The 17137-nt window shown below is 42.0% G+C and overlaps 1 protein-coding gene across 1 annotated transcript in view; it reads left to right on the forward strand.

Annotated features, from left to right (window-relative positions):
• The first annotated feature begins 845 nt into the window (after window positions 1-845).
• LOC126281547 (AP-3 complex subunit beta-2) overlaps window positions 846-17137 on the forward strand; it is a 223057-nt gene continuing 206765 nt past the window's right edge. The window contains exon 1 of the mRNA XM_049980608.1: window positions 846-1153. Coding sequence (XP_049836565.1) covers window positions 1044-1153 — 110 coding nt within the window. The 5' untranslated portion in view covers window positions 846-1043. The remainder of the gene's footprint in view (window positions 1154-17137) is intronic.

The raw sequence follows: 17137 nt of genomic DNA on the forward strand, positions 1-17137 counted from the left end.
GACCTCAGGGACAAATATGTTCTAGTTTTTTTTAGGAGTACAAATAAAAATGTTTGAAATAATAACATATTTTGTTTATAAAACCTCCAGTTACCACAAAGATACAAAAATTTTAATCACTAGTACTTTAGTTTTCTTATGGACCTGAAAGGGTTAAAGGTCTCAGAAATGAAATATGTAAATTGCACGCAAGGCAAATACGTCATTCTAGGTCAGACTCCTGAAATAAGTATTTTTTTTAGTTTCATCAGTTTCAATTCTGATGAAATTATGTATAAATTGCACGCCTGAGAAGCATAACATTTGGTGTATGGGAAGAAGAACGTTGTAGCAAGATCATTCTTTCCATAATTTCCTGGTATAGCAAAGCTTGAGACATTCAAGGTTACACGTCAGGAAGAATGATCTTGAAATGTAATATGGCCATGCTGGTTAAAGAGACACCTGTTTTTATCAGCTTCTGAAATGATTTTTACTTTCTAAAGTAAAAAAAGAAGTTTTGAAGTATTGTTAAATTTTAGGAAACTTTTGATTATAGTGCCTGTACTTTCAATAATTTGGCGATATAAGCTTCTGTTACCGTTCTATGTTGCAGTGCACAAATTGCAACTATATTATCCCTCTCTCCAGACGAAGGTTGTATTAACATAAACAAACTCACGATAACCAAAATAAGCGAATAGTAGACATGAAAAGTAAACTTTCACTGTCTGGCACCGGAAAGCACGGAGAGCTACAAACTGGAGGCCAGCTAAGCGCAACCGGTCGGCTCACACGATCGGCATTGAGATTTACTGTCCAATGTCCATAGACACAAGTAACATATAATAACAATGTACGTGTAGATCTTTGACAACTTGTCTTGTTGACAACAGTTGATAATGAGTAGAATCGTTGGTGCTGTGGGGGTGACAGATTGTTACGCTCGACTTGGGTTGTAGGTGCTAGGTGAAGTCTGCGTGGAAGTCGTGAACCAACATTTTGTTTTGTGTAACTACGACGGTAAAATAAGTGGATCCACAAAACTCATGTGAAAATTGGAAATGGCAAATAACGGGTCTTATAGCAATGACCGTCCAGGCGCTGGAGGAGACACGGCCGAATATGCATCAGATCCGGCGTCAGGAGGATTTTTTCATTCGGATTACAAAAAGTAAATTTTTAATTTACTTCATGTTATAATTACATTCGCAGATTGTGGTATGATATACTGACATGTATCGATGAAGACTTAATTGAATAACTAGTGATTTTATAACCTCATTAAAGTACTAGTGATACTGTGACACTAATTCGTCCTTGTTTCAATGTCTGTAATCACCGGATATGATGTGGTGGCTGTATCTTAAATACAAAGAACGTTATAGCGGAAAAATTCTGAAAAATGCATATCTCAATGCTTATGGTGTTGTTTTGTGGTGGCATTGTGCACTGCTGCGATGCTGGGGTAGATTTATGAACGCAAAGTTGATTTCGAATTTTCTAACTTCTCTCTAACAGCACTAATAAGACCTGGCGGAGATATTATTATCTAATGACATATGCCAGTGGCGGTAGTGACTTTGGAACTGATTTATTGCAGATGTTGCCACTTCCAGGGCAATTTATTGTTTTGAGTTTTCTTCCAACAGTTCTGCAAATAGTAATAACTAATGCCGGCTCCAGGATTGTACTCAGTTGTTAAATGCATTATTGTAATAAAGCAATTACCACATAACACGTCACTACTAGTTAACAAAATGACTTAACAGTTTGCGAGAAACCTCTGGTGTTATCAGTTCATTAAGGTGGATATTGCCCCAAATTTACTCACTGTAACATCTTTGTTTGTAAATTGTTGTCATTGACGAAATTTGTATATATTTCGAATGTTTAAGTTTTGCTTCCATGTGGTTTAAAATTTAGTAGTTGTTCATGCATGAAATGGGCGCTGTGTATTATAACAAAAATTATTAATTATCTAGGCAGCCAGCCTTTTTAGGTTTTAAAATTGTGGAGAGAGGCAATTGAAATGGGGGGGGGGGGTCGGTGAAGTGTAATATGGGTGGCACTAAGAGAGAATTCCATGTATCCATATGCTATGCTTCCTCCTTGTCATTTTCTTCCTCCCATCTAAGCTATGGCTCTGGGATTACAATGAATAGGACGTTGTGGATCAGCCTTTGCATGTTAATGTTAGTGTGTGTGTGTTTTAATTTACAACATTGACATTTATTGTTTTGTTGCTCTTGTTGTTGTGTATGGTGTGTATTGCATTTATTTTTATCATCTGAAAGTAATTGTGTATTTATCTCTATGCTGATGTATGTACGTTTTATTCTTGATATTTGTGTAATGTACATATACATTTAATTCATATAATTTTCTCTCATACATGGGTAGACCAGTGAAGAATGTAAATATAAGGGACATTAAAGAGCATTGCTACAGTGCATATGCAATTTAGCATGACTCCAAAGCAGTTATGTAAGCAGTGACATGTAGATAAGGAATTGGTGTATATTTGCAACATGCAGGCAGTAAATGGGCGACATTATTACCAAATGTGTCCAAGCAGGACAATTATGCTGTTGTTCTTTCCTTGGCTGCTGAAGTACGAACACTGGTAGACAGCTATCGGAGAACGAAGAATGTTTATGGGGCAGCACATGTGAAAAAAGAAAAAAAAACACTGTTATGGAATGCTGGGCCAAGCTCCATGCTGGTCAGAGTAACACACACCCCACATCACATTTGTCGTATTGCAGAGGTACACCAACTCAAGCAGGAGACATATGAGCACTTGTCCTATAGTTCTGACCGTTCCCCATGCAACCGAGAGAGGTGACACAGTGATTAACACACTGGACTTGCATTTTGGAGGATGACTGTTCAAACCTGTGTCTGACCTTTCTGATTTAGGTTTTCCGTGATTTCCCTAAATCGCTTCAGGCAAATGCCAGGATGGTTCCTTTGAAAGAACACGGCTGACTTTCTTCCCCATACTTACCTAGTCTGATGGGACAGATGACCTCGCTGTTTGGTCCCCTCCCCCCAAATCAACCAGCCGACCAATCTCCCCATGCGATTATCATGCTTACATTCCTTTAAAAAGGCCTTGAAGGGTTGGTGATTCCTGTCTAATGAGGATGTGTAGCAAGCAGTTACAGACTTCTTCATGCACGGTGTTTTACCAAATGGGTATATTCAACTTGGAGCGATGTTGGGATGATTGCCTCAGTGCTTATGCCAATTTTACCTGATGTACATACTGATTCTGAACTGTGTGACCTTCGTCTAGAAACTTTTTGATCGCCCCCTCAAATTACTGTGTACCTTTTACTCTAACGTCTTTTCTCAGTGTGTAGTTTCTAATATATAGATAATTTGGCTCTCTAAACAGCTCATCTAACCATTTGAGATTGTTATAAGGTTTTCCTTCAAATGAGTATTGATAAATTTTATGTTTTATTTTATGGGGCCATTGTCAATGGACGTAGAATTTGGGAAAACATTGTGAATATTGAGTGAATGTATTGATCAGTAACAATATTATTAAATAATTCATTCATGGGTTACTATGAAAATGTCTTTAGTCAACAAAAGAGAAGGTTCACAGAACACTTGCATCACTCTTCCTTCAATAACGTTCATTTGAATAGGACATGTAAAAGGTTATTTGTTTGAACCACAGGAGAGTGTCATGGGGGTGTTGAAAAAGGTGTAGTAGGCAAGCCATTACATATCAGTCATTTGGGGATGATAAAGACAAGATTAAACTAATGGGTCATTTAACATCAAGGGGACCAGGGGTCAGCTTGATGTAGCCTGCATCAGCTGTGACACATCTGGCCCAACTTTCTTTCCATGATTTATATGCACTTTGGTAAAATTCTGGGGATTGATTTTACACCATCACTTGGCACAGGAAATAAGGTCTTTCTCACTATCAAAGGTTTTACTGCACAGGTGGGCCTTCAGACAACCAAAGAGGTAAAAACATCAGACGGAGCCAAGTCTGGACTGTAGGGAGGGTGAGGAACAATTTTCCAACCCATTTTCCTGATTTTCTTCTGCATCATAAGGGCTGTATGGGGTTGTCGAGGTGTAGTCTGATGAGCTGACCCTGAAGCTGTGGTCTGTGGGTCTTGATGGCATGTTGCAGCTTGTCCAATAACGAACAGTAACAGTCCCGGTTAATTGTGGACCCAGGTTCCAAAAAGTCAAAGAAAGTGACACCACACTGATCACAGACCAGAAGAAGGAGGCCATCACCTTTCAGCCTGCTATTCGTGGAAGTCTTGGTTTCTTCTTCCTAGGGGAACCTGGATAACGCCACTCCATGGCTTGGGTTTTGCTCTCCGGTTCGGACAAAAACAACTGTGTTTCATCCTGGGTAATGACACCGTCAAAATGCAGTTTCTACTCTTCAGTAAAGGTCTTCATGAGACCCTCACACACATTCTTCCTCATTGTTTTCGATTCTCTTGTTAATGATCTAGGCAACCAATGTGGACAGATTTTTCTGTACGCTGGTAACTGTACCAGTGATACCACACTACCCAATGACAAATGAGTCATTTCAGTAAGCTGTTGTCATCACACATCTGTAATTTTGAATGATTTGATCAATGGTCTCTTACATCACTCACTGCCGTCGATGGTCTACCACATCGTGAATTGTCCAGTTTAGAGAAATCACTTTCTTTAAACCCCTGCAACCACCACTGGATACTGCTGTGATGCATTGTGTCCTCCCCATAAACAGGGAGCAATCGATGCTGCAGAGTCATCGCCGGTCTTGAAGAGGAACTCCATCACGATGGTCGCAACCTGACATCTATTTCATTGTCCATTATAGTTCACCTATCAATAAAAGAAAATACTTTTATGTACCAACTTAATAGCTAGATGTTCCAAGTATGTTCACAAAAAAATTCACTCTCCTCCTGCTAAAAATAAAAAAATTAGAGACAACTGTGCAAAACTTTTTGAACGACCTTTTTTACATGACAACTTTTTATGTTGAACCACACCACAGCAAAAATTCGGGCACACCTAAATATAGATACAAGCCTCTAAAGTGACTAAAAAATTTGTTTTGCTGTTATCAGAGCCAAGGTTTGATTGACCACTGGTACTTTTCATATGAACTAATCACACTGAAACTTCAGCGGGTTATTCTTACTACAATGTCTATATATGGATCAAATTTAATTAACATTAGATGCCTAGAAGGAAATATATGTGTCTTCCAAGCCGGCCAAAGTTTTCTATGTGCAAATTTTAGGGTATTTTTTGAGGGCAGTATCCCAGATGTGTCTTGTTCAATCCTTTTTTTCTTGCCACACCTTGAAAGGGCATGCTTTAAGCTTTCAAAGCTATATTGTTTTATTTCTGGATCTAGCATATTCATGGGTAAGAATACATTTCAAAAGTTATTGTTCTAGCACTTCGAGAAGATAGAGAAGTGAAATATTTTGCGCATTACATCCCACAATTTATTTTCTTTTTTTAGTATATAAATCAATTTCAAACATGTATTTAACATATGCCATAAAACAAGTATAAGACACAACACAGCAAATTTGCAAAACGAAAACACTAAAGAGTCAGTTTCATTTTTGGTTAAATAATTCTATAATATTGGCAAGGACAGATTGAGGAAAACTGTATTGTCTTTCTGGTGATGATGATGTTGATTGTACTTCTAAAGTCATGAAAATATGTTGCTCAGGAATCCAGCAGGTGTCTTTAGTAGCTGTGCCAGTGGAAGGAATGAGCAGAACCATGTGGGTGAATAAAGCTGATGATGACATCTTGTTCTGCATGTGAAACTTCACATGCTTTTCCAACCCACAAAAATTGTTATACATACATGCAACATATTGTCCTGGCTGTAAACTTGCTGGAATTTCATCATCTGCTTCGGAGACATTAACTGTAATGCTTTAGCATCATTGGAAACTCTGAGCTGATTGTAATTAATTTAAAAAATTCCATTCGGCTGTGATGTCAAGATCCTTTTTGTGCAGGCGTAAATTGATGAAATTTTTGATATTCTTATATTGAGCAGCTCAATCATCACTAAAGAAATAAATGTTTTTAATGTTTTCAATCTTTGTCCTGCCACCAAAATAGATCACAAATGGATGTAATGTGGCCTGACTATTCTCCCAATGATATCCTTGCATAGCATCTTGAACAACAAATGAATAATTCTCAGCAAAATCCATCAATATATTTAATTCATTTTCTACAAGATTTCTTTTTAGCTGCTTAAGATATAAACCGTAGTGTTTTGTCAGAAAGTGGTGGCTGCTTAAACTGGTAATTTTCAAAATCAGTGCCTCTGTGAAATCTTCAACAATTCTATGACAAGTCTCCATTGTGTGTCTGTCAGTGTAGACCCATTGCTGGTATACATTATTTCTTCAGGGTTATAGTCTTTAAAGGCATCTTCAAGAAAAGCCTGTAGTTGTATTTTCCCTGTACATTCCTCACAACATTGCAACACACAGTCTTTTGATTCAAAACTGGATACAGTTTTTATTTATGTATTTATTTATTTTCCTCTAAACCTGTTAGTCATCTTGGATGGAAGTTTCTGAAGCCAACATTGAGTTTGACATTTTGATGAATTGCTCATACACATATTGAATGTGATCCAGAACCACCAACTGTAGTACATCATTTTGGCCTGAGCTCACAAAATTTTGAGCAGCTCAGTTGATTTCCATATTGCTTACAATAAGCAGTGAACATTTCTTTTAGATTTCAAAGGAGCAGGCGTTTCTGCTTGTGAACCTTCTTCCCATTTATTCTTACTGCAACATGATCCTTTTAACCTGGGGATAAACAAGAAAACTCATTGTTTCCAAAAAAGTGAGGACATTTTTACTTCATCATTGAGCTTTTTCCCTTTTCGGTTTGCATATATTGCCAAAATCCCATCTTCCATCTTTAGCTTCCTAGACTTTGTCTCCATTTGATTCAAAACAGCAGATTCTTTAGCCTGTTTTTCAGTAATCCAGCTATTTGGGACCGGGATCAAAATTTGAACTTTACTGCAATTTCTTGAAGCCTGAAGCTTAATCTTCAGTTCTTCAATTAAGACATCCATATCTTTAAATTTTTGGCGCTCTTCCATTTGTATTTGAGCAATATCTACTTGGCTCACACCAGCAGCTGTGGCAGTCACATTAGTAATGCTGCATTGGGCTTTCACAACTTTACACTTTATGCATCCCATTGATCCCCTTTTCCTGATCCATTGAAGCTTTAATGGTAACTCTCCACGTGATGATAATGAAGTATTGGCAGTAAAGCAAGCATCAACAACATCCATGTCTTCAGTGGATGGTGATTCTTGCTTATCCTGATGGGATGATTCTTTTTGGGCCACTATGTGTCTACATTTGATACAAATTAGGCCATCAAAACATACTATTTTAGTGCTTACCTTCAGCTACTACAATGAGTATTGATTATTCACACTCCCATTACTCAACACTAAGATTGTACAATGTCAACACTAAAGATTACACTGCACAGGAGACTGACAGTGAAAATTGCCAGTAATGAGAGCAACAATTTAAAGTGGTGATTCAACAATGCATCACTGCTGTGAGGATAGAGCCTTAAAAAACTATTGCTGCTTTATAATGTCGATGGAAACTGAGTGATAATGAATATATGCACTATGATGCATTGTAGGGTTAAAACATTCTAAACAACATAACATTACATGATGATCATCTAGATTTTATAATCTTAAGAGCTTTTTTTGAGGTTTTACTATAGGCCTATTTATATTCTATACTGTAAAATAATATAGGCCTAACAACATGTATTAGCACAGTTACATTCCCTAAACTACAGGCAAATCTTGTACTATTAGCAGACACTACAATTACAAAGTTTTTGATTTATAACTTCAAATTGTATTAATTTTTTATATTTAACGATAATCCATTTTCCCTACTTTTGAATAGGTATTCTTACTCTTCAATATGCAGAATCCAGAAATCAAACAATATAGCTTTGAAAGCCTAAAGCATGCTCTTTCCAGCTGTGGCAAGAAAAAGTGGATTGAACAAGACATAGTTGAGATATTCCCCCCCCCCCCCCAAAAAAAAAGTAAAATTTTCATGTAAAAAAATTTGGGCCAATTTTTTAGAGGCACATCTTTTCTTCTAGGCATCCAATGTTAATTAAATTGGATCCATATATGGACATCATAGGTAGGACTAACCCCCTGAAGCTTTGGTGTAATTGGTTCATATCAAAAATAGCAATGGTCAGTCAAACTATGGCTCTCAGAACCGCACAACAAATTTTTTAGCTGCTTTAGAGGCTTGTATCCGTATTTAGATGGGGCTAAATCCCAAATTTTTGCCGTGGTGTGATTCAGCATAAAAACCAATGACCAAATGTGTGCTAAAACTTTTAAGAAAGGCATAGCAAACTTGGCATACCTACACCTTCATACATGATGTGGAGCTGAATAGCCTCTCTTTAAAAGCCCCTCAAAGCTAAACCACTAAAGATACTGAACTGAAATTTGGTATATAACCATCAAAGACCTTAAAGAACCTTCACACCAAATTTCATTAGATTTGGATATGGTGCAGTGGGGACACTTTTTAATATTGGCCACTTTGACGGGGAATGACCCTAATTATAGTGTGCACTTAGGCAGCTAAGCAATCATTCTTCATGCTTTCTAAGCATTAATGGAACAGGAAGAGCCCTACTAAGTAGTGCAGAGGGATGTACATACCTCATGCTCTTCACAGAAGTTTACAGTGTATAAGTGTGAACGTGGAATATATGCCGCCATTGTTGCTGTTGTTGTTATTAATTTAAAATGACTAATTACATGCCAAGGGTGCCTCGTCTGCCCTCTGACCTTTATTGTATTGTATCGTGTTTTATGGGACTGGGGACCTAGAAAAGATGGAGAGGCTTTGTCCATGCTATAGCCCTCAGTGGTACACAACCCCACAGCAGGCTACAGCAGTCCCCGCCGCCTCACACCTAGCCCAGGCTTATTGTGTGGATCGGCCCCCAGTGTAAATCACCCCCTCCCCACTCCCGGGAATGACTCACACCAGATGAGTGTAACCCAATGTTTCCGTGGTAGAGTAATTATGATGTACACATACGTAGAGAAAGTGTTTGCGCAGTAATCGCCGACATAATGTAGCTGGGGCAGAATAAGGAAAATGAGCCCGCATTCACTAAGGCAGATGGAAAACCACCTTAAATTCCGTCCACAGATTGGCCAGCAACCGGACTTCGACATTAATATGCCAGGCGAATTCGTGCAGGGGACCGGGCGCCTTCCCACCTGGAAAGCAGTGCGTTAGACCGCACGGCTAGCAAGGTGGGCTCCTGACCCATATTTTTACATCTCTTCAAAATTATTTATTGTCTCTGTCATCCGTAATATTTTCAACACTTTGATTTTACCAGTCCTACATAGTACCACAATTCAATCAAATTTCTGATTGTTGCCCCTAACTCCAGATGGACTATTCCTTGAATGAGGAACTGATGGCTTAGCCTTTTAGCCCTTAATCCCTGACAACCACAAGGAATCAGTATGGTGTTGACCACAGCCTAATGTGTGCAGTGGTTAGCACACTGGACTTGCATATGGGAGGACGATGGTTCAATCACGTCTCCGGCCATCCTGATTTAGGTTTTCCGTGATTTCCCTAAATCGTTTCAGGCAAATGCCGGGATGGTTCTTTTGAAAGGGCACGGCCGATTTCCTTCCCAATCCTTCCCTAACCCGAGCTTGCGCTCCGTCTGTAATGACCTCGTTGTCGACGGGACGTTAAACACTAATCACCACCACCACCACCACCACCACCACGGCCTAATGTAGGGAGCCTTCGTAAGAGTTACGTAGTGGCCCCCATTGCATTTTTCATAGTTGATGAGAAATGTAGATACATAATATGCATGAATATACTTGGTGAATCATTGTCTATTATGTCATACAGTTTTTCTCTGAATTTACCTTTTAGTTTTAATTTTCATATCAGTAAGTTTGGTAAGTATGGCATGAATAGAGACCAAAGCAATTGATTACACCTCTTATTTCACATTTAGATTTGTTGGCTTTGCCAATTCACAACCTGGTTTCCAGCGTAACATAGCCCTTACGCTTCAGCACAGATTAGTCATAATTAAAACTGAGATTTCACAGCAGAACGCTGCTGTCCATTACCTTATCCTCTATGAATTTGGAAGCCCCAAAAAAAAGACTAGGATTAGATTCTGACGTGATTACAAAACATTGTTGTAAGTCCATTAATTAATATTAATCAGTTATTCTTCCAGAATGGAGCAGTTCTCTAAGGACAAAACTTAAAGTACATGAAACCTCCTGGCAGGTTAAAACTGTGTGCCCGACCGAGACTCGAACTCGGGACCTTTGCAGAGTGCACAGTGAAAATCTCATTCTGGAAACATCCCCCAGGCTGTGGCTAAGCTATGTCTCCGCAGTATCCTTTCTTTCAGGAGTGCTAGTTCTGCAAGGTTCGCAGGAGAGCTTCTGTAAAGTTTGGAAGGTAGGAGACGGATACTGGCAGAAGTAAAGCTGTGAGTACCGGGCGTGAGTCGTGCTTCGGTAGCTCAGTTGGTAGAGCACTTGCCCGCAAAAGGCAAAGGTCCCGAGTTCGAGTCTCAGTCGGGCACACAGTTTTAATCTGCCAGGAAGTTTCATATGAGCGCACACTCCGCTGCAGAGTGAAAATCTCATTCTGGTTAAAGTACATGGTTTGTTGGTAGCCACCTCCCCCAAAGAACTATGGATCTCACTGCAGAGGTATAGCTTGCATGCCTCATTGATACAGATAGCCATTTTGTAGGTACCTGCAGAGAGACAAGAGTAACATATGGTCCCTGAAGAGGCACAGCAACTTTTAAGTAATCGTAAGGACTCCATTCTGCATGATTGAGTGTTTTGACCTCCTAGTGGTAGTAAACATGACCTTGCTATATTGGTACTGTAAATTCTTAAAGTAAGGGAAAACTACAGGATTTAGATTTCATGGGGACATGTAGCTCTATGGTATGGTTTAATGATGATGGCATCCTATTGCATAAAATATTGTAGAGGTAAACTGATTCCCCATTTGGATCTCCAGCTGGGGACCACTCTGGAGAACGTTGTCCTTGTGGAAAAAAGTATGTAGCACACTGTGCTTTAATATGCAACACTATTGGTGATAAATAACTCGAAATGGTGAAAATTGTAAAATACCTAGATGTATCTAATTGGAGTGACCTAAGTGGAGTGATCACATTAAACAAATTTTAGCATAAGCAGATGCGAGTTGGAGGTTCTTAAAGAAATTTAATTCATCCATGAAAGGAGTGACTTACAAAAAAAAATGTACAAACAATTCTTGAGAATTGCTCATTAGTATGGAACACTTACAAAGTGTTGTTGGCAGAAGATCTAAAGAAGAATAGCATGTTTTGTCACATGGTCATTTAATAAGTGCAAGAGCTTCATGGAGATACTCAACAAATTCTTGTTGCCCCCCCCCCCCCCCCCCTCCGGGGGTCCACAACTCTTTTGTGGATACGTGCGTAGTGAGCATGGGACCCCAAGCTCCTTCCTTTCCAGGCTGCATACCTTCCCTTTCCGCATCCTTCCCCATCTTCGCTCCACCCCACACCTTCGCCTCTTTCCTTCCCTTTCTCCCCCTCTGGGACTATGTTTTGCGCCTACGCCAGGAGATGGACGCTCAAAAATGTAACACATTCTTCACTTTCTCTGCTTGCAAGTCTTCGTTTTTCCTTTTTCTTTCTCTTCCCCTTACCTCTTTCTCTTTCCCTTACCTCTTTCTCTTTCCCTTACCTCTTTCTCTTTCCCTTACCTCTTTCTCTTTCCCTTACCTCTTTCTCTTTCCCTTACCTCTTTCTCTTTCCCTTACCTCTTCTCTTTCCCCTTTTCTCTGCTGCTGTGTTTGAGACCTCTCTTCTTTCCTTTCCCTTTGTTTCTTCCCTTTCTCTTTCTTCCTCCCTGTGCGTGTCTAAAGGCCGACCCACGCATTTCCATGTGTAGCCGGTGATGGAGTAACGTGTAATTCCCCGCTCCGGGTAGACAGGTAAGACACGTACGTACTCCTGGTAACGGCCAGGCCCGGGAGGGGTGATTACCCGAGCTGATACCTTCCCAAAGTGCAGATTGGTCCCTCCGTCCATCTGTCGGGAGGTGTGAACAATCACCTAAGGCGGGAGTGCCCTCAGCAAGGGCCCCTACAAGGAAGGAACGCGCCATTGGAGACGCCGGTAATCATGGGGGATACTTTCGCAATGGTTTCCTTATCTTCTACTATGTCTGCTCAGAAGCGTAAGTTCAATGAGTCTCAGCCACAGACAGTCCTTCCATCGTTGCCACAGTTCCTTGTTGTATCTCGGTCTGACGAAGGTCACAACTTCTCCACGGTCAACCCTTTCATTATTCAGAAAGGTGTCGACGCAGTTACAGGTCCTGTAAAGTCTTGTTCCAGATTACGAAATGGCACCTTGTTGTTAGAAACATTCAGTGCCCTCCAGGCACAAAAATTGCTGTGTACTTCACTGCTACACACCTTCCCTGTCTGGGTGGAAGCGCACCGCACTTTAAATTCCTCACGTGGGGTCGTTTATACACGCTCCGTCGACGGATTGTACGATGAGGAAATTCAACACTACCTGTCTGACCAGGGCGTAACGGCTGTTCATAGTCATGAAAAGGATTGACATGAACATCATTCCAACCTGTACTGTCTTCTTGGCATTTGACAGAGTTCAACTCTCATCGAACATAAAAGCGGGCTATGAGATAATTTCCATTCGCCCTTACATCCCAAACCCTACGCATTGCTATTGGTGTCAGTGGTTCAATCTCACCAGCCAGTCCTGTTCCAATCCGGTGAAATGTGGTACATATGGCAAGGATGCCCATGAGGGTCCTTGTCCACCTCCATCCCCTCGTTGCATCAACTGTATGGGTGACCACGCTGCTTCCTCTAGAGATTGCCCAACTTTTAAAGATGAAAAGCTCATTCAGGAAATCAGAGTGAAGGAAAAGGTATCGACCTTTGCTGCTCGAAAATTATTGGCCGGTCGAAAGTCGACTGTGCTTCACACAGGAAAATACTGCACTGTCCTTGCCTCTCCTCAGCCAACAAAGGAGGCGGCCACGCAGACTTGTGATCTCACCTTTAGTGCCATGGTCATCAGATCGGCCAGCGCAGAGACCACCCGTTCAACCTCCCCACTTTCGCCTGCTCACTCTATGGCTCACCCTTCATCGGGTTCTGCTAAATCTCGAGCCCAAAAGTCAGACACCAAGACTTCCAAAAAAGAGGCTACTCGTGAAGATTTTTTACATACCCCAACTTCACAACCATCGGTTCCTCCTTCATCTAAACATCCTGTTTCCAAGAAGACTAATAAGAAACCCAGTTCCTCTCCTTCTCCGCCACGGCGTGTCTCGTCTACTGCACCACCTGGCGGTAGCCGCCCTCGACTGGCTTGAGGGCAACCTTGGTCACATTCTTCCATTATCCACTGGAATATCCGTGCCATTCAAGCCAATCGGGATGAATTGTCGATCGTCTTACGATCCTACTCGTCGGTCATCTTCTGTCTTCAGGAAACAAAGCTACATCCCAACGACCGCTTTGTTCTCCCCCATTTTCAGTCAGTCCGATTTGATCTCCCCTCTGTTGAAGGCACTCCAGCACATGGAAGACTCATGATTCTTCTCCATGATACTCTCCATTATCACCCAATCCCCTTAAACACTTTCTTCCAAGCTGTCACTGTTTGTCTTTCCCTTTCGGGATACACCTTCTCTCTTTGTACTATATACATTCCATCGTCCACACAAATGGCACAAGCTGATCTCCTTCATCTTCTTGGTCAACTTACACCCCCCCCTATTTTCTGGTTGGGGACTTCAATGCCCACCACCCACTTTGGGGATCTCCACATCCTTGTCCGGGTGGCTCACTATTGCTAGACGTCTTCCACCAAGCGGATATTGTTTGCTCAACACTGGGGACCCTACATATTTGTCTGCCTCCACGACAAATTTCTCTCATTTGGACTTTTCAGTCGGTACTGCTCCGCTAGCTCGGCACTTCGAATGGTTCGCCTTTGATGATACACACTCCCCGAATGACCACTTTCCATGTGTCCTTAGACTGCAGCCCCAACTGCCATATATGCGCCCGCGACACTGGAAGTTTGCCCAAGCCGATTGGACACTTTTTTCGTCTTTAGCGACATTCGATGACCGTCACTTTCCTAGCGTCAATGATGAGGAAACACATACTACAGACGTTATTTTTACAGTTCGGAACGTTCAATACCACGCACCTCCGAATTGCCCCGGCGCCCCCCAGTTCCTTGGTGGAACGAGGCATGCCGTGATGCAATACGTGAGTGGCGACATGCTCTTCGCGACTGGATGGTATCCACATCCAAATGTTGCTGCATTTATCATACCAAAGTCTGCGTTATCTCCTTCGCCTTTATAATCGAATTTGGACCGATAGAACTTTTCCCAGACGATGGTGGGAAGCTATCGTCGTTCCTGTTTCGAAACCTGGAAAGGACAAACATCTCCCCTCTAGCTATCACCCCATTTCTCTCACGAGTAGTGTATGTAAGGTTTTGGAGCGTATGGGGAATTACCGTTTAGCTTGGTGGCTGGAGTCCCCCAGTCTTTTAACACCTGCCCAATGCGGTTTCCGAAAGCATTGTTCTGCTGTTGACCATCTTGTTGCTCTCTCCACTTATATCATGAACAATTTTCTCCGGAACGCCAAACAGTAGCAATATTTTTTGATCTGGAGAGAGCATATGATACCTGTTTGAGGACAGGCATCCTCCGCACACTATTCTCTTTGGGCTTTCGAGTTCAGCTGCCCCTTTTTTTTACGAATTTATGGCAGAGCGCACATTTAGAGTGCGCGCGAACACTACTCTTTCCCGTACTTTCTCCCAAGAAAACGGGGTACCCCAGGGCTCTGTGCTAAGTGTTGTACTGTTTGCCATTGCCATAAATCTAATTATGGACTGTGTCCTTCCTGATGTCTCGGGCTCCCTCTTTGTGGACGATTTTGCGATCTACTACAGCTCTCAACAGACCAGCCTTCTTGAACGACGTCTTCAAGGGTGTCTCGATCGCCTCCACTCTTGGAGCATCGAAACAGGTTTCCGCTTTTCTCCCAGTAAGACCGTTTGTGTTAATTTTTGGCATCGTACGGAGTTTCTTCCACCTTACTTACATCTAGGACCTGTCAACCTTCCGTTTTCGGATGTCGCTGAATTCTTGGGTCTTATGTTTGACAGAAAACTGTGCTGGTCCTCCCACGTTTCCTAATTTTCGGCTCGCTGTCTGCAATCCCTCAACACCCTCCATGTCCTGAATGGTACCTCCTGGGGAGCAGACCGAGTAGTCCTTCTCCGCCTCTATCGTGCCTTAGTGCGCTCGAAATTGGACTATGGAAGCATAGTTAACTTCTCTGCTTGGTTGTCTATTCTTCGGCGTCTCGACTCTATCCACCACCATGGATTACGTTTAGTGTCTGGAGTTTTTTACACCAGCCCTGTGGAAAGCCTTTATGCTGAGACTGCTGAACCTCCGCTGTCCAATTGGTAAGCTGTTCTTCTGAGTCATTATGCTAGCCATGTGTCTTCCATTCCTGCTAATCCGGCCCATGACGTTTTTTTCAATGCCTCCTTGGATTTAGGGTATGCAGGCCGCCCTTCGTCCCTACTACCACCGGTATTCCGCTTCCGTCAACTACTCCATTCTCTTTCCTTCCGCTTTCCTACAACTTTCTTGACAATTTGGGGTACAGCACCGCCTTGGCTCTGTCCCCGGACCTGCCTGCTCCTTGACCTTTGTCAGTTTCCCAAGGATGGTACCCCTTCACTTGTTTATCATCGGGCATTTGCTGCTCTATGTGCACAAATGAAGGAAGCCACATTTATTTACACTGACGGCAAAAAACATCATTAGGTGTAGGGAGTGCCTATATTGTTGGCGACACCCCAAATCGATTTCGGCTTCCCGACCAGTGTTCGGTTTATACTGCGGAGCTTTACGCTGTTCTCCAGGCTGTCCAATACATCCGTCACCATCAGCGGATACAGTATGTTATCTGTTCAGATTCTCTCAGCTCTCTCCTCAGTCTCCAAGCTCTGTACCCTGTCCACCCTCTGGTCCACCGGATTCAGGACTGCCTCCACTTGCTCCACTTGGGGGGCATCTCTGTGGCGTTCCTCTGGATCCCAGGACACATTAGTATCTGTGGAAATGAGTCAGCCGATATAGCGGACAATGCTGCAGTCTCTCTTCTTCAGCCAGCTATTCGCATGATTCCCTTCGCCGATCCACAGAGTGTTTTATGTTGTTGTGTTACTCTTTTATGGCACGCACATTGCTCGACAGTTCCCAATAAAAAATTGCGGGATGTGAAAACTCTTCCCTGTGCTTGGACCTCTTCCTCCTCAACGCGTCGTTGGGAGGAGGTAATTTTAACTAGACTCCAGATAGGGCACTGTCTTTTTAGCCATCAACATCTTTTAAGTGGTGATCCTCCCCCACTCTGTCACCACTGCTCTCAGCTGTGGACAGTAAGACACCTTTTACACGAGTGCCCCTATTTTACTCCGTTACGCGCCCATCTCCAGCTGTCGCCTTATATATCTTCCATTTTAGCAGATGACACGCGCTCAGCCGATCGTGTTCTATAGTTTATTAGTGCCAGTGAGATGACGTCAGTCATTTGAAGTTCTTTTTGGGGACAACCAATCCTCTTCTATAGTGATTTTTTGAGCTTTCCTTCTATTTTTAGTTTCTCCAATTTTTTGAGTTTTGTTCCCATTGCTGCTGGTTTCCAGCACTTGTTGCGGATGCTACAGGAGGCACCGTGAATCCTGGAGAGACTTGCTGTTGAAATTCTCAGCGTGTGTTTCCAGAAGAATCAGGAGCACACATTTTCAGTTCACGCATTTCATGTAACATATTTTTTCTCCCGTGTCTGTTGTGAAATGACCATGATGAAAATCAGAAATGTTAGAGTTCGTACAGAGTTTTATCAGCAGGGTTCTTACCATGGAACAAGGGAGG

This window comes from Schistocerca gregaria, chromosome 7 (genome assembly GCF_023897955.1).
Source record: "Schistocerca gregaria isolate iqSchGreg1 chromosome 7, iqSchGreg1.2, whole genome shotgun sequence".
NCBI lineage: Eukaryota > Metazoa > Arthropoda > Insecta > Orthoptera > Acrididae > Schistocerca > Schistocerca gregaria.